At 48.4% G+C, this 18,733-nt stretch overlaps 1 protein-coding gene across 3 annotated transcripts; it reads left to right on the top strand.

The window, feature by feature from the left end:
- The first annotated feature begins 8,569 nt into the window (after positions 1 to 8,569).
- On the top strand, positions 8,570 to 18,417 carry LOC115313305. Of its 3 annotated transcripts, XM_042286854.1 has the most exons (14): positions 8,611 to 8,717; positions 8,949 to 8,988; positions 11,366 to 11,566; positions 11,624 to 11,827; positions 11,941 to 11,976; positions 12,051 to 12,128; positions 12,184 to 12,258; positions 12,373 to 12,444; positions 12,558 to 12,629; positions 12,743 to 12,793; positions 13,048 to 13,119; positions 13,923 to 14,128; positions 14,810 to 14,969; positions 16,132 to 18,417. In XM_042286854.1, exons 3-14 carry the CDS (start codon positions 11,497 to 11,499, stop codon positions 16,287 to 16,289), a joined length of 1,254 nt encoding a protein of 417 aa, XP_042142788.1. In that variant the 5' UTR covers positions 8,611 to 8,717; positions 8,949 to 8,988; positions 11,366 to 11,496; the 3' UTR covers positions 16,290 to 18,417. The 3 variants fall into 3 exon arrangements, with proteins under 3 accessions (XP_040359656.2, XP_042142788.1, XP_040359657.2); XM_040503722.2 differs by lacking the exon at positions 8,949 to 8,988 and having other exon boundaries at positions 8,570 to 8,717; XM_040503723.2 differs by lacking the exons at positions 8,949 to 8,988; positions 13,048 to 13,119.
- Positions 18,418 to 18,733: the final 316 nt, after the last annotated feature.

Raw genomic sequence — 18,733 nt, 5'->3', positions numbered from 1 at the left:
TTCCCTTTCCCACTCAATTTTTTCTGTCCTCGGCGTCCCGGCGTGCTCTCCCTTCACCTTTCACTCCTTGTCCATACACTCCCGCACGCTTGTGGGCTAAACCAGCTGGCAGAAGTAATAAACAAAAACGGGTTACGCCTCCCTCATTTTCGCCGACCTGTTTTGCGGCTTGGACCTCCTTTAAAGGCCGGTCCAAACCAGCCTGCAAAACGTCTCCCGAAACAACCGGAGCGGGAAGAGTGACGTCGCCTGTGACGTCTCAGGTGACGTTTTCCGGATCCGGCAATTCCGGGAGAAAATTGAATATGTTGATCTTGACCTGTACACGGATGACGCCGGAGAGTCCCGGATTTTCGCAGCCGCCATTCGGGGAAGGCGGGCAACCTTCCTCGGAAATCTTGCGCGGGAGTGGGCAAAAGTACAGAGGAGGGCTTAAAAAGACACTGACAGGTCAAAATCTTTTTTTTATTATTATTATCCGAAACGATTGAAAACAATGCCGGAAGACGATGAAGCTGCTGAACGGTACGTTCGTGGTTTTGTTACTCCTCGATTTTCGTGAAATAGACAACATTAACAAAACACAGCATCGCATCGTTGCAAACGATACCTTCTGGAGTACTCCGCCGTACCCCCACCCGCAAATCTGAGCTGCAAGAAGCGCACCTCGGCGGGCGGCGGGCTGACAGCGCAAGATGTCGGCCCACCGACAAACGAGGTACCAACTGCCAACCGCTTTCAACTCCTCCCGGAAGAGCAAGGCGAATCTACCTCTTTACAAGGACCTGGAACCTTAATTGAAAGCAGACAAACAACAGTCACTGCAGACAACGCCGAGACTCAAGACATTCCAACCAAAAGACCACTGGTAAATATATCACACAAATACATGAAGACATCAACGAGCGACCCTTCATCTGAATGTGCTACTTCCACGTACGAGCTGAATGAAGACATGATTGAAGATGATGACACCGGATTCATCCAGGTGACTTACAAGAAGAACAGGTCGACAGGAATACCAATTATATTTCATACGACCTCCAAGCAGTTCTCGTTCTGGAAAGTAAATCCGACCTCACTGGCTAATGAGGTGCTTGGAATCGCACAAGAAAAAATTCTGTCCCACAAAATCACTAAGGATAGTAGTCTCGCAGTGAGTGTCGCTTCACTCCCTGCAGCTAATAAATTGCTAGCGACAACTTCTCTCATGGGATTCGGTGACTTTTTAGAAACGACAAACCTGTCATCAAGACTGTGAACTAGCATACAACATGCCTTCCTCTATATGGCCGCCGATGGGTCGAAGCGGCGGGTGCTTCGTTCCGTCGCCCTGGTCGTGGCGGGGGCGCTCGTACTCCAGAGCTTCGGCTTCTTGAAGTCAGCGCCCAGCAGGGGAGCGCGTGCTCCGGCTGCGTTTGGGGCGGCGGAGGGATGCGACCTGTCCTTCCATCGCATCGGCGGCTATACCCTTCATTTCTGTAAATACGCCCATCCCCATTGTCACCTCCTACCCTATCCTCTTTTTCTCCCGATCCCCGCAAGACGACGAACCAGACCCCTCCATGGGTGACTAACAATGCGTCTTGCATCCCTCTTTCTATTTTATTTATTCTTTAAATTTTTTAATAAAACCAATATTTACACACACGGATTCGAAGTAAAAGCATTTACGCCGAAGTCATATTCAAAGAACATGGGGAAAATTAAAGGAGTTCAACTACAGTACACAGACAACGATCTTCTGGAGTACTTACATGACGCAGGTGTTACGTACGTCCAAAGGCAGGTCGCATACAGGAGACAAGGGGACGGTAACTCAACGCCTCACCCCAGCTCAACGCTCACCCTCACCTCACCCCAGGGGACAGCGTGATTCTTCGTTTTATACAAGACCGTCCGATGCCAAATCGTGTGTATTTAGGTTTCACGAGCCACCCTGTGGAGGAATACTTTGGCGCCCCAATTCAATGCTACCAATGCCAACGGTTTGGACACATCGCACAGAACTGCCGGAGCGCAAGACGTTGCAAGATCTGTGCCGGTCCACACCACCACAAGGACTGCAACTATCGCTCTGAACCTAACTGCGCAAACTGCGGATGCTCTCATGCAGCAACATACGCCGGATGCTCCAGCAAGAAAGCTGCCACCGCGCTGAGGAAACAGGAAATACTGAACGGTCGCACCCCCAATCGTAGATCGCCACCTTCGAATCCAGAGACTGTACACCAGCCTGAAACACCAAGTCAAAGAGAAACATCAACGCCTAGGAAAAACCGGACGTACTCACACGTTTTGCAACGACCGTCGAAGAAACAGGCAAATACCACAAGTGATACAGCTCAGTGTGATCCAAAAACCTCTCCACCACTTTCACAGAGAACATCTCAACCGTCAGGGTCACCGGTGCCTACTGCATCTGTCGCCGGCAGAGATTCAAGACCCTCAACTTCCCATGCAAAAATGTCGACCACTTGTGACACAGACATCAGCGGTGCAGGCACATCGGCCACCCCACCATGCCAAGGGATCGATCAGCAATTGCTTCTCCGACTGGTCTTTCTGGCAGTGAAAGCAATCATCAAATCACTTCCCGACGCACTGAACATCTCCGAGGTAAAAACACTTCTAGCTATGGAGCCTCTTTTACTGGCTTCGAATAGGTCGATATAAATGAATGAAGAATATCGCCCAACGACAATATTTCAGTGGAACGCCAATTCTCTTCGCACAAATATAGGTGACTTCCGTAAGCTCGTCGCCGAATTTAAGTTTCCTGTTATTACAATATCTGAAGGACACACGGATGACCAATTCAGACTCGCTGGATATGTCTCATACTTTTCAAAACGTCCACGTGGTCCAAGTCGAGCCCTGATATGTGTGAACAAACAATACGATTCGACCTTTTTATGCACATCTTCATCTGATGGACCAGAATATGTTGCACGCAAAGTCAGGTTTGGCGAGAATGTATTGAGCGTAATTAGCATTTATATTGCCGCGCGCGCAGCTGGCCAAGTGGGCAGCGCGTGCGAAGCCTAACGGTTATCGCGCTTGCTTCCCACGCTGAAAGCCAGGGTTCGATTCCTGGCCGCCGAGGCGCATTTTTGTTGACTCTGTAATGTGATGTTCTGGTGAATTCGTGAACCGTCTTGCTGATTCGAGGTTAGAATGTTCCACGCGCCGAACCTTCTACGCAGAACGATCCAGAAATCCACGAGAGTACATAAGGGGTTCCGCAAGGCGAGCGGAGTCAGTTTTCGCCCAGCGTTCGACTCTGCTGCTACGCCGACTTCGACGCCCGTGACGCTCCGTTATTATTTTTTGTACCCTTTTATTTTTGGCACAAGTTCGCCACATTAAACGTTTATTTCTTTCTGTTTATTTTCTTGTTTATTGGTCACCACCCGTGACATTTTGGTGGAGGTGCGGGGTAACGCATGCCCCTGCCGCGTACCCCTCCGAGGGCCCGCAGTGCAAGTCCGACGCCAAGCCCACGAAGAACCAACGAAGGCACTACCGAGATCCGGTTCAGTCGTCGCACCCAAGGCCTACACCCGGAATTCGGACTTCTGCCGCCCAGGACCAAGCAGCCAACGAAGCCGACGATGGCCAACCAGTCGCCGACCCCCGCCGCTCCTGCCGTCGTCTACCTGCCCGCCGCTCCCCGTACCCCGACTCCCTTTCACAGCGAGATCCACGAGGATGTCGAAGACTGGATCAAGCACTACGAGCGTGTGGCGCGCCACAACGGATGGACTGCGGAGCAGTGCCTCCAGAACCTCTACTTTTCGCTGGAGGGTACTGCGTGGCATTGGTTCGAGAATCACGAGGCTTCGCTTACGTCGTGGGACATCTGTGTGGCCGAGTTGCAGCGGACGTTCGCCACCAAGATCTCCTCCGAATTCGAACGCAGGGCCCCGACGAAAGCGTCACAAGCTTCGTAGAAGATGTCCTCCGCCTGAGCGCCCGTGCCGACCCACGAGCCACAGACGACAAGAAGCTGCGGGTCTTCATGCGCGGGGTGAGAGACGACATCTTTGGAGGCCTCGTGCGCAACCCGCCGGGCACCGTCGAAGCCTTCGTCACCGAGGCGACAAACATCGAGCGCGCCCTCCAAGCGCGCGCTTCCCACTACCAGCGACATCCAAGTGTCGCTGCAACCGCGCTGCTTGGCGGCGAGAACGCTCCTGGTACGGACATCCGCGAAATTATCCGGGAGGTCGTCCGGGAGGAAATCCGCCAGTTGCTGCCAGCCGCAATTCGTCCAGCGACACTCTCCATTGCCGAGGCGCGAGGAAGTACAACGGGCGCTCCAACCAGAGGTTCCCGTCACCACGGTGGCACCGGAGGAACCGACGTTGAGCTACGCTGCCATAGCCCGACGACCGCCGCAAGCTCCCCGCCAAGCCACGGCGCCACCCCGAAGAGACGCCCCAACGCCGCAGTATCTCCGACGACAGGAAGATCAGGCGCACGTTCACCCAGACCGACCTGCGCCGAGGAAGACAGACGTCTGGAGGACGGCCGACCGACGCCCGCTGTGTTACCACTGCGGGGAAGCTGACCATGTGTACCGCCGATGCCCATACCGACGGCTCGGGCTGCGTGGATTCCACCCAAAGGACCCACGCCCCCGGTATGGTGAACGCCCTCGGGAGATCGACGATTACCTGCGACGACCTCAGTCCCCCGAGCCTGCGTCCCGCCGAGAGTTCCGGTCGCCTTCGCCACGACGTCCAGCTTCGCCGATGCACCGACCCCGACGTGCAAGCCTGTCGCCCCTCGCTCCTCGCCGGGAAAACTAGGCGCGGCAACCCCTGGAGGTGGAGTTGCCGAAGACTACCGACGTAAAGAGCCTCCAAGAACGACGGAGCGCTCCCACCCTCCCGACGCTACGCATCACAACGACGCTCCTGCTTCGGTGTCCAACAACCTAAACGTTGTTATCGACGGCCTCGACTCATCGGCACTCGTGGACACCGGAGCAGACTACTCAGTCTTGAGTGGGAGGCTCTCCCGCCGGCTTCGAAAAGTCATGACGCCGTGGGATGAACCACAAATAAGAACCGCCGGAGGACACCTGATTACACCAGTCGGGAGATGCACCGCTCGCGTCGAGATTCACGGCGAAACATGCCCTGTGAAGTTCGTCGTTCTGCAAGACTGCTCGAGGGACGTCATTCTCGGGATGGACTTCCTGTGTGAATACGGCGCCATCATCGACCTTGCGGAGAACAGCTGACGCTTCGGAAGCCTGTCCCATCGGTGGAAGATCCCAAACCGACGTTAGCTGCAGTGCGAGTCCTCGCCAGCAACGTAAACCTGCCGCCGCTGTCGAGTGTCTTTGTGCCCGTCGGGACTGAAGGAGCCACTTGCGGTGTAGCACTGCTGGAAGGAAGCGTCCAACTTCTCCTCGGACGAGGGATTGGCATTGCAAGAGGCGTAACCGAGCTCCAGGACGGGCGTACCGTAGCCCTTGTCACCAACTTCCGGCGAGAGTCACAGCACCTTACAAAGGGTACAGCTGTGGGCTACGTCGAGGAAATTCAAGACTCAGCCGCGATCGCCGTGATTTCAGAAGACGCCTCTCCGACACAGAACAAGACAATCACGTCATCAGAGCTCGACATCGACCCGTCCCTCCCAGCCCCACAACGACGTCAACTTCGTGACCTTCTCACCGAGTTCAGTGAGTGCTTTTCCGCGTCGTCGAAGGTGCGCCAAACGACGGTTGCGAAACATCGGATAATTACTGATGACGACGCACTCCCTGTGCATCGGCCGCCGTACAGGGTCTCCGTGAAAGAAAGGGAAGCCATCCAGTAGCAGGTACAAGAAATGCTCGACGACGACATTGTCCAGCCCTCAAGCAGTCCGTGGGCTTCTCCGGTAGTCCTGGTGAAAAAGAAAGACGGGACTCTTCGGTTCTGCGTGGACTATCGCCGACTGAACGCCGTAACAAAAGAGGACGTCTACCCGCTGCCACGCATCGACGACACCCTGAACCGGCTGCGCCACGCCCGATACTTTTCGTCGATGGACTTGAAGAGCGGGTACTGGCAGATTGAGGTCGACGAACGAAATCGTGAGAAGACAGCCTTCGTCACGCCGGATGGACTGTATGAGTTTAAAGTAATGCCGTTCGGGCTGTGCACAGCGCCGGCAACCTTCCAGCGCGTTATGGACACCGTCCTTGCCGGCTTGAAATGGCAAAGCTGTCTCGTCTACCTCTACGATGTCGTGGTGTTCGCAAGCGAATTCGACGAGCACCTGAGGCGACTGCGAGCCATCCTACAGGCCTTCAAGGCTGCTGTGCTGACCCTCAAGCTAAGCTTCCAAGTGTCGGTTCGCCTATGGTGAGCTGAAATTCTTGGGCCACGTCGTGAGTGCTCAGGGTGTAAGCCCTGATCCCGCAAAGACGTCCGCTGTCGCCGAGTTCCCGAAGCCATCAGACAAGAAGACCGTTCGAAGATTCCTTGGGCTGTGCGCCTATTACAGACGTTTCGTTCGTGACTTTGCGCAAATTTCTGCACCACTGACGCATCTGACGAAAGACGACGTGCAGTTCCAGTGGGGAGAGGAGCAAGAGCAAGCGTTCGGCGAACTCAAGCGAAGGCTCCAGTCGCCCCCTATCCTCGGACATTTTGACCAGTCGGCGGACTCTGAAATCCACACGGACGCCAGCAATACCGGTCTCGGTGCGGTACTCGTTCAGCGACAAGAAGGGGCAGAGAGAGTAATCGCTTACGCAAGCCGGGCGCTGTCTAAGGCAGAACAAAATTATTCAACGACCGACAAAGAATGTCTTGCTGTCGTCTGGGCGATAACCAAGTTCCGCCCGTATTTGTATGGGATCCCGTTTCGCGTGGTCACAGACCATCACGCCCTCTGCTGGATCGCAAACCTCAAGGATCCGTCCGGACGGCTCGCCCGCTGGAGCCTTCAACTGCAGGAATTCGACGTAACCATTGTGCATAAGTCCGGCCGCAAGCATAATGACGCTGATTGTTTGTCTAGGGCTCCAGTCGAACCTCCAACCTCCGGCGCCGACGACGATGACGGCTCCCGTTTTTTAGGCGCAGTTAACGCTACCGACATGAGGGCACTGCAACGCGACGACGCGGAACTTAGCTCCGTGATCGACCACCTCGAAATTCGAGGAGGCTCTGTCCCACGGGTCTTTTCTCGGGACCTACCGAGCTTTGTCCTGCGGGGAGGCGTGCTCTTCAGAAAGAATTTCGGAACCAGCGAAACTCCCTGGCTACTGGTTGTCCCCGCCAGCCTCCGAGAAGAAATTTTTCAAGCGTGCCACGACGACCCTCGGCTACAGCAGGACCCTTGCCCGGATTCGTGACAAGTACTACTGGCCAAAGCTTCCGAAGACCGTCCATCTCTACACACGATCGTGCCATGAGTGCCAGCGACGCAAGAAACCGCCGTCAAAGCCAGCAGGTCTCCTCCAGCCGATTACCCCGCCAACCAAGCCCTTCCGGCAAATTGGAATGGATTTGCTGGGTCCTTTTCCACCGTCGGCGATGGAGAACCGCTGGATAATCGTCGCCACCGATTATCTTACTCGTTACGCCGAGACGAAAGCCCTTCCGTCGGGGACTGCGGTCGAAGTCGCCAAGTTCTTCATCGAGTCCATCGTCCTCCGGCATGGCGCCCCCGAAGTACTGATCACAGACCAAGGATCATCATTCATGGTCCAGCTGACGCAAGAAGTCCATCGTCTCAGCCACACCAGCCATCGTCGCACCACGGCGTACCACCCGCAGACCAACGGGCTGACGCCCAGACAACACCAAACGTCCCTCGGACGTCCTAAAAACGTGCGAACGTCCCACGTCCCATTGCTGACGTCCTGCGGACGTCCCACGGATGTCCGGGGCGGCATAATCCGGAACACGTCCCAGCGCGACTGTGATCAGGACACGCTTTTTTTTTTTTGACGATTACAGCAGCGGCTTCACGCACTGTCACCGCACAAGATCGTGGCTCGTATTGCAATCGTCGCTTTTGGTTCAGCCGTTAGAAAAATCAGTTTCAAGTTATTTTGGGTTTTGATCATCCGCGCTTGCCGTACAGTCGGCGTACGCGCCCCTACAAATTGCACCGCCCTTTCTCCGCAATAAATGTGCCGGCGTGCAACCACGGCGAACGGAGGGAGCCAAAAACAGAAAAAAAGCGACCTATCGTATTTCTTGAGTCTTGTCGCCAACAGAATCACTCGCGTTGCTTCGCAGACACACCAAGAGCAAGAGCGATAGTAAAAAGCCTAAAGGCAGCTCTTTTAAATTCTCAGGCACACAGGAACAAAAATTATGTTAAAAAATGAACCGCTTTAAATACATTCGAAAGCGGAACTATGGCGAAACCGAAACGGTCCTAAAACTCGGTTAGTTTTTATTTTTAATTTCACAATCATTTTTATACCATGTATTTATATATTTTTACAAATTATTTTTTTTAATAAAACATAGATAATTACATTAGTGAAATTAAGTAATTCAGGCAGAGCTTTCAATCGCGCCACCGCTGTGCAATCATCATCATCATTAATAGCGTGCGCGCGGAAAAGCTGCAGCCCTGACAGCCCTACAGCCGACTACAGCCCGGAGTCCGGAGTGCTGCCGTGCTGCCGTGCTACCGTGCTACCGTGCTACTGCGCTAACCTGACAACTCACTAGCCACCATGGCTGGAGGAAGTAAGTATGATTTAACGTTTTGTTTGGAGCGACAGTCGGGATTTTTACCAAACCGGTCCCCTGATCCGCCACAGCGGTATTGAGGCTCGCGCTCCCCCTTTGAAGCAGCGCGCGGCCAGAGGGCTACCGCGCTCGCAATAGCCAACAGTAACGCTTTGCTAATACTCCGTATTATGTGACATGACTTTAGGCCGAGTAATGAAAGTGTTACAACATTTCCATCGTTCGCAGAGCTTGGCTGTTGCAAGACAAGGCGAACCACTCGAAGATCGTAAATATGGACAATATGGCTGCTCTACCCAGAACAACAGCTTATCGGCGCGTTCGTCGTGCGGCGGAAAGCGATCTCAAACTTATACTGTCAGTTAGTAGAGAAAATGCAATGTGCTCAGCTGAAGCTTTGGATGAGGCTTCTGTAGAAAGGCCCGCTGGGTCGCCGGAACTAGCTGCAGGAGCGCCGCAAAAACACGCGGGATCGCCGGAACTAATTGCAGAACCATCACGTCTCTCGTATCAGCAAGATGTCCCGACAACGTGCTGTTTTTCTGAGACTGTGCCTGATACTCCGGAACCGGTCTTCGGTGCAAGCGCCATTCACTCGAGACGAGGCGTCCCTGTAGATTCGGAAGGCTTGCCTTGCAGTCGTGAACACCATTTAGAAAGAGACAATCGAAGGAATGTCGAGTTGGATGAATTGTCTGAATCAGAGGAATCCGACGTTTCACGTTTCAAGGAAAAGCTGCGGCGGTGGAGCGTAGAGGGGGCTGTTCCTCATGATACCGTTACAAAGCTCCTGAAGATACTGCACTCGCATTCTTGTTTCTCAGACCTCCCAACATGTGCCAGGGCACTTTTGTCTACACCAAGAGTCACTGATAATGTGAGGCCCATGGATTCCGGCCATTACTGCCATTTAGGCTTGAGTGAGGGGCTCAGGGCAGCGCTGCAACCTGTGCGCAATATACCAGATCCAATAATCCTTCATGTGAATGTAGATGGACTACCATTGACGAAAAGCACGCGGGATCAGTTCTGGCCCATTCTCTGCCAAGCTGCTAACTGTGCATTTCCAGTTGGTGTCTATCATGGCCAGTGTAAGGCTCTTCAGTCAAATGTCTTCCTTAGTCCGTTTGTGTCTGACCTGAAAGGTGTTCTCTCTGAAGGTGTTGCTATTGGCAACAGGGTCTTCCGAGTGCAAGTTGGAGCAATAATCTGCGACGCGCCTGCCAAGTCATACATTCTTGGCACCAAAGGGCACAGCGGCTACTTCAGTTGCTCAAAGTGCACGACTGAAGGAGAATTTGTGCGGGGACGAATGTGCTTCCCTGATCTTGATGCTCCATTACGAACAAATGCTAGCTTTAGGCGTGCAGAGCAAGAGGACCACCACATCATGGAAACTATCTTAAAAGAACTTCCCATAGATATTGTTGACCAGGTGCCACTTGACTATATGCACCTCATCTGTCTGGGTGTTGTGCGCAAGCTTGTACTCCTTTGGCTGAAAGGTGATAAAACCTACCGCATTGGAAGTGCATCAAGAGATTCTGTGTCGGGAGCTAACATTGAAATGAGGCACTATGTGCCATCAGACATGTCTCGGAAGCCACGCAGCTTGTCCGACATTGATAGGTGGAAAGCGTCAGAATTTCGCTTGCTTGTTCTTTACACGGGGCCAGCGGTGCTGAGGTCAAGGATCCCCAAGCCTCTGATGGACAACTTCATGACACTTCACTGTGCAGTCACCATACTTTGCAGCCCATTACTCTGTAGAGAGCACTTAGGGTATGCAGAAAGGCTCTTAAGGCATTTTGTTGAGACCTACATAACACTATATGGTAGACATGCAGTCTCTCACAATGTTCATGGCTTGATTCATGTGGCAAGCGACGTAAGAGTTCATGGACCTCTTCACAACTATAGTGCTTTCCCATTCGAAAATTACATGCGTAAACTCAAAAGCTATGTACGCAAACCAGAAAGGCCCTTGCAGCAAGTCTACAATCGAATCGTAGAAGAACGATTTTTGGTTGCATCTCCTGCTGTCAACACTGGAGAGTCGGCAGCATCGACTCCACCCGTCTCCTCTGTCTTCCTTGGAGGAGAAAGTTTCAAGCTGACAGCAAGGCATGAAGGTCGACCATTGCCGCTCGGATGCATTGGACCTCAGTACAAGACCGTGACGTTTCCTGCTGGCATCACCATCAAAACAAACAAAAAAAGACTGCACTTGCATGTTAAAAGACAAGAGTATCATCAAGGTTGAAAACATTGCACGCACTGCAGTGAACTATCAACCAGTGTTGGTTGGAAGGAGGTACCAGAGTCTAGAAGACCTTTACAGCTATCCCTGCAGTTCATCATTGCTGAACATCTTCCTTGCATCTGAACTGTCTGACATTCACTTCTGGCCACTTTCAGAAATTGCAGTGAAATGTGTGAGACTCCCATTGGCAAACAAATTTGCCGTTATTCCAATGGTGCACCTACAGTGAAATTTTTTTATGGCTGCTTGTTTATTAATAATCTAGTTTATGATATTGTTTGTAGATGAACTGGACAAGCTAGTTCGGTTTTAGTATGCTGCATTAAAGAGGGAAAAATAACTCGGTGGACATGCAAATGCTTGCCTTTCCTGCTTCGCTCAGGTGACAAGTTTGCTATTGTAGCATTTCCTGAAGAAGATCACAGCTTGGCCATTATTCACAAAACATGGCTCGTTGAAAGCACTGAAACGACATTTTGGCCTAAGGAAAAAAATCCTAACAAGCGTCGTCGAATGACAATCGAAGGCGTCAAACCACAAGACAGTTGGATGCAGGTCAAATGCCTGATCAAGGACTGGGCTGGTAAGTGCTTTTTTGCTCTAAATTCTTTCCAGTTCTCAATGCGTAAATTTCTTTCAGACACATATGAGAAGGCGCTGGAGAAACTTCAGGCTCTGGAGTATACGTCAGACTTCACTAGTGAAGAAGAGCTAGGTCGTGGCAAGCGAAAACGCCGTCCGACCTTTCCTTTTGACTATGATGACAGCACCGACACTACAGGTTCCGACGATGAATATGAACCACCAAAACCACCCACGCCACCCCAGCCACGGAAGAAAACAGGTATGGCATCGTGCATTGTTGGCGATGCTCTAGGACGGTTGAAAAAAATAATTCTTTGAAAACATCTAGTGTAACTTCAAACGGCTTACTACCAACTATTCCTCCTTTTCCAGGTGCCAACTTCTCTAAGTCACCTCTGCATCACTCTGGTGTGTATACCTTATGTCTCTTCAGTGCATGTTCAGGTACATGGATTGAGTAAGTGTGACTATTTCCTCTGCAGCCCTGTACGAAACTGTCACGTCCCAAGCCACATCCCAAGCACGTGCCCAGTCTTCACGCATGCAGCCACAGTACATAGGTAACTGCTTGTGCACAAGGTGAGTGTTCTGTAGATAATTTAATTTTGATTCCAGGTCTCGACAATGTCCAGCTTGTACACGCATCCCACACGAACAAGATGATGTCCAGCCCGAGCATCCAGCCTACAGGTAGATCTTGCAGCTAAAGTTATGTTTTATGGATTCGACTCCTTTCTTTCTCACATGTTCTTGAATTTCCTGTTAACATTCAGCATTTTGTAGAGAATCTGTTTTCAATTTCAGGTGATGACTTGGGTCCACCAGTGCCCACACCATATGCGAACATTTTGCCCCATTCAAGTATCCAGCCCACAGGTAGATCTTACAGCGGAAGTTGCATTTGATGGATTTGACACATTTTTTTCTCGCATGTTCTCGGATTTTCTTTAACATTCGGCATTTTGTAAAAAAACTCTTTTTGGTTTCAGGTGTCCACAGCGTCCCCCCAGTGCACACTCTATACAGGAGCAGGACACCTCACTCAAGCATCCGGCCTGCAGGTATATCTTGCAGCTTAAGTGGCATTCGATAGATTTGACTCATTTCTTTCTCACCTTTTTTAAATATTTTTATAGCATTCAGCATTTTGTGCAAAATTGCTTGTCAATTTCAGGTGCCAATGATGTCCCTCTAGCGGCGGCAACACTGTGGCAGCAACACCACGGTGAGTTTTATTTTGTGAATGCTAAAGTTTTCATATCCTTCGAAATAACATCAAAGCTGAGAACTGTTATGTACTGACTGACAGACTGGCGCTTATCAGCTCGTGGCCACTCGAGGAGCGTGGGCACTGAGCGCTCGAGGCTCGGGGTGCGCGGGCTGACGAACGCCGGGCTCCGAATTGATTAAACCGATTTGACCAGTGGTCTCCTGTGAACCGACTCGATGTAACAAGAACAGCATTTTATAAAATTTCAGATGCACCTGTAACCCCTATGAACATGTCTCACCCTGGCACTGGACGGGTAAACACAGATGCACAGGTGCCTGGTATGTAATATCTATTTAGATCTTCAATCAGAAACAAATTTTGCGATAGTGGTTTCTGGGCTTCTACTTCTTATGCTACGTGCATGACAAAAACGATTCGGAAAAGGTATTGTGTCTAGAAACGTTTTTTTCTAATGAGTGTGAGTTGTCGTGAGGGGCATGGCTTTCCTAAAACATACAATATATGTCAGGAGCAGTATTTATCTTAGTGTTTTTATTTAAAGAGGCACTAAGGTGGTTTCTGAATAAGATTGTTCTTGATGTTATTTTATAGGTGCCAGTTAATAAATATATCCAGTGCCAAATTACGAAACTGCCTATGTATCTCGAGGCAACAGAAATACATGCATACTATACACACTAGAGCAATGAAAACACTTGAATGTGTGGAGATTTTGACTGTTTGTACTATTATAGTTTGTTTTGAAAAGAAGTCCGATCCACACGTTCAGAAATCACGCCACTCGTTGGCTGCACGAAAAGCCATCGCTAGCAATTGGCTGACAAGCGCCCCTTGTTGGCTGCCTCACAATAATATTCATCTCAGAGAAGGGGGCGTGTAACAATCTTTAATCATGTTTTTAGTGGGAAAATGGGCCACGCCTGATTGTGTAATTTCGGGTTTTCAGAACGCTTGGAGCACTTAGATTGAGTTATTGTCACTAAAGAACTCTCAGAAACTGCTTTCATACTCCTTTAACTTTGCTATATCACGGAGAGTTACTATTTCATGTTATGTCAACAGTTCTGCAATGAGGATGCTACTGTGGCTGCAAGATGGAGCTCTGTTCTGTCCATTTCAGTGTTTATGGAAAGGATCCTGTTGGCACTGAATTCCATCAAGGTGACACAGCAGACCCACTCCGAGTACTTTAGCTTGCTGCTCAGAAACACCGAAGATGCCCCACTTGATCCAGAGGGCCTGCCGGACTTGCCTTTTTCTACAGTACAGGACTTCGTGCACTTTGACAAAGAGCTGGAGGTCGACAAGAGAGCAAGACTTCGTATGGTAAATGATGGTTATTCTAAACTAAGCTCTGTATTTTGCATCTATGCATGATTGAACTTTTTTTTTTGTTATGAGCAACTGTATTTTTGGAACTCCACCTTGTAAATATTCAGGTGATAAAGGTTTCCTTACCAGGTGCCAGAGTTCAGTTACAAGCATAGCATATATTAGAACCTCATTAGATGCATGAACACAATTTCGTGTTAGTAATCACATTTCATGACTGAATTCCTGAACAGGTACTTCAGTGTTGTCAATAAAATCTTATTTTTTAAGTTTAGATATACCTAACTTTAATTTGCATCATGTGTATATGTCGGTCACTCTTACAGTACCGAGAAGGCGAGTCAAAATTGGGCGGAAATGATCTCATAGTGCCCATACTTCTAAGCATGTGGTTTTGTTTCTAAGATTTATGTGCATCCGTAGGGAAGATGTTCCTGCTATGCCATCAAAATCGATATCTCAACATAGCTATTAGAACTACGGCACATTTTGAAAATTTTTCAGTGTTTTAACAATGTGAATGCTTTATGTGCCAGTGGTGATAAAACGCTTGAGAACCACTATGCTTATGAAACCACACTAAGATTGTGATATGCTTAAAATTCTAAATGAGTTAGTAGTTTAATGTTAGCCCATATTTCTGATCTGATTGCTGTTTTGATTCTTTTTTACCAGAGACAACACATGTTAGTTCAAGGAGGTGATACACCTAAAGAACGGACCACCCGAATTTTGAGAAGTATACTATCTTCAAGTGTCGCAGCCGAGTACAGCTGGTGTGGCGCCAAGGGAAAACACAAGTTTTCTGATCTCAACATCTGCAAGCTCCTGTGCAGTAAGTTAGATATCTGAACCTGCACAAGTGCAATTCTTAGTATGTACTGAAGTCTAATATAAAAGAATAGTGCAAAACCTTTTTGGAAAATTTGGTATATAACTTGATATAAGAGTGTAACAAATGAAATAATTAGAGCATATTTTCCAGTGTGTAAGTCACTTTTTTTTCCCAGTGTTACATTGATGTTCTTATACAGCAGAGCAGTTTATAACAGGCACCTGCACTTATCCCGCCACCAACCACCGAAGAAAAAAAGACATGTTCTTATTTCTTTAAAATGGTACACAGTAACGGTCCTAGATCCACGAGACGTAGCCTTCAGGTACCGTGGATCGGCTTTTCCACATAATGCCCGGGAATGTGATGGCTACCTGTAGAAGGGTTTTGTATCATTTCATAGATGCACGTTTCACTGACAACTTTTTATTGACACACATTTCATTGGCACTGCTTACACAAAGCACATGCCGCTGCATCATCTAGCTGTTCTGGCTACTTTGAGCACCAGTTTTTATTTAGAAGTAGTGCTTGCAACTAGTTTCTGTTCATGAGAGTAGTACCAGTTACTAGCATCTTGAGCTAGTCACTTACTATTTCGCTAGGTGGATTGCATTGGACTTTTGGCTTTATTTTGCTGATTCCGGCAAGCTAGGCTTTCTAACAGACCGCGTTGCGCACTGTCATCCCTTGCTTCACTCCGCTTGGGAGTTTAACATCCCCTCCGGCTCCCGCCTTTGGTAAGCCTGTTTGGAATCGCCAAAGGCTTAGCCGGCTAGGATAGTAATGGGGATGGCGGAAACAGAATGTCGGCAAAGAGGCTCCGCTTTATTACATGCCAACAACATCCAGGCCACCAAAGAAGTACATGCAAGGCTATGTCGCGAAGAAGAGGCTGTCGAAGGATCTGTCAATGAAATAGCATTCGATGAACTGATTGCTACTGCTGTAGAGTGACGCAGGCACATCAAAACAAATTTGCTTCAAGGGTTGTGTTTCTCATTTGGTTTGTTTGCAAGAATAATGAAATTGGTTCCTGCTTATGCATACTTCGCCTGAAGTTGTTGATATGGCAGTTAGCTTGACTGCATAATGCAGCTCACATTTTTTCTGCCAGTCTAAAATATCTTGCTGAACTTGACAACAACTTTTTTATATGCAGGCACCCTCACCTACCGTCAAAACTTGGAAGAAGCCAAGGCAACTAAGAAGGACATAGAAAAAGCAGGCATGTCGTGGCTCCGTCATGCTGCTGAGCGGGCAGCGGCAGAAAAAAAGTCCATGGGAAGGAAGGACGGCACACCATTTACACTAGACTAAGAAATCACTTCAACAGGGCAGCCCTTTGAAAGGAACTATGCAAGTCTGTTTCTTAACGTTTTGCACTACAATTTGCAACGGCGGTGCCCGCAGGGAGTGTGGTAATGTATCTGGAGAGCTACATTTTCAAAGAAACAACTTAATTGAGTAAAAGTTTAAAAGTCTGAATGCTTTTCTCTACATATGGTGTTTGCTTGCTTATGGCACACATCTGATTGTTGCAACAGCTGATAAACTGCAGCAGCAGTTCACAAATAAAATACTCGCAGAGCATTTTTGGTTTGGAAAAGACCGTCTGCTTTGACCGAGGGGGCCGTATGTCGGCTGTTTCACCAGTCAGACTTGTGACGTTAGGCGAATGCTGCAGATAAGGAGAAGACATTCCTATTTTTTAACTTTCTTCTCAGGTAAAGCCATTCATTGAAATTTGGATGGAAAATTTCACCACCTACGGATACCAGTGTCGTAAATTGTAGCACAGTACATTAAGACAACAATTTATACAGTTCCTTTGAAGTGCCCTGTATGTAAGATGTGCACCAATATTTTTTTGGCAATTCACTATCGATTCAATATTCTAACAGCCATTCTGGCATTTCAGTTTTGTGATACTTTATACAAGATGTATTTGTCACACTTGTTTACACTACTCTTTTCTATGCAGTTCATGCATTTTTTCCTGTATTAAGCAAGTTCAGAGTCACTGATGTCACTTGCTTTTAGTATAAATTTAGCTATTCAGTGCTCGACTGCTATTGTAGACTTTGTGCATTATTTAATGTAGATGTCTGGTCTTGCTGACCTTGGTCACATGGCAATATTTTTTCTAGATTTTGCCAAAGTAATTCTTTTGCACGACTTGCATACAATCATTATACACTGTTGGCCCCTAAGCTGAAAGGGGGTTAGTCATTTTTACTGGCATTACTGTCCTGCAACTTGCATTTTTAGTACTTGGCATGTACTGCTTCTATGCCTTGCCATAACTGTATTTCAGTTTTATATAATGTGTTATTTTTTTTATAATTAACAACTCTAGTGCAATACTGTGATAACATATTCTATGTTTCTGCACTTCAAAGGAAATGTTTGAGTGATATGCAGAAGTAAGCATTCTAGTGAAATACTGTGATAATATGAGGGGGCATCAAAACGTTTCTGAACTGGCATCCCTGAACAAAAACAAAACAAGTACAGCAGTGTGACACTTCCTGACAAGCTTGCAGTCTGTGCCGAAATTTACTGTGCAGGGCGAGAGTGATCTCTAGCTGTGCTTGTTTGTTCAGAAGGGATTTTGCAACTTTCTCACCGTGAAACACAAATGAAAAACTCGAACCACGTCCATACATCATTTTCTGTGAAAATTGAGAAGAACACATTAGAAACTCAGAAACTCCGTCAGCAAGCATTCGGTGACTGATCTAGGTTACACAAATCTGTGAGTGGCATGGACATTTTAAGTGAGGCTGAGAATGGCTTGAAAACAATGAATCAAGAGGATGCCCTCCAACAAACCTAACATTTAAAAATGCAGAAAAAATCCTCGTTAATTCAGTAACACTTTCTGAGAACGATTTCGGACATTGCTGAACAACTCGACATTATTTATGGTTCAGCAATATCCGAAATGCGCTTCCGACGGTCTTCGTGAAATAACATAGATTTTTTTTCGGCATTCTGAAATGTTATGTTTCTCGGAGGGCATTCTCTTCATCGTCTCCAAGGAATTCTTGGCCTTGCCTAAAATGTCCATGCCACTCACTTATACATGTTTTTACTAAATCATGGTCACCAAATGCTTGGTGAGGAGTGTGTGGTATTTTGACATGTTCTTCCCAATTCTCACAGGAAATTTGATGTAAACGTGCTGTTTGAGCTTTTTATTTGCCTTATGCGGTCAGAAAATTGTGAAATACCTTTTAAACAAACAAGCATAGCTCGGAATTCATTTTGTCACCACACAGTGACTGGCAAGCCTGCTAGGAAGGGTCAGGTGTGTCGCACTGTGGTGCTGCATTTTCTTTTTGTTCAGTGGTGGCTGTTCAGATACTTATTGATGCCACCTCATATGTTATTTCTCTGTCTTTGCTTTTTACATTGAAATAATAAAGCTTTATTTGTTTCGAGACTTGTGTGGTCTTATCCCACTGTAGTGTAAATTAGTACACCAGTATGAAAATATACAATGTCCTATATATGTCCTAATAAAGTCCAGGAAACATCCTTTCCTGAACATCCTGAGGACGTCCTTTGGTGTTTCACTTCGGATGTCTTCTGGACATTATTCGGACATCCGCAGGACGTCCCTAATGTCCCAGTCGGGACATCCTTTGGATGTCCAGCGGATGTCTGTGTGTTGTCTGGGCGGAGAGACTCGACAAAACCATCGCCGACATGATCTCCATGTACGTCGACGTGGAGCACAAGACATGGGACGAGGTGTT

The sequence above is a fragment of the Ixodes scapularis genome, unplaced genomic scaffold (assembly GCF_016920785.2).
Source record: "Ixodes scapularis isolate PalLabHiFi unplaced genomic scaffold, ASM1692078v2 PGA_scaffold8__174_contigs__length_109621045, whole genome shotgun sequence".
Taxonomy (NCBI): Eukaryota; Metazoa; Arthropoda; class Arachnida; order Ixodida; family Ixodidae; genus Ixodes; species Ixodes scapularis.
Note: the sequence above shows the minus strand (reverse complement) of the source record. Positions and strands in the feature narration are given on the sequence as shown.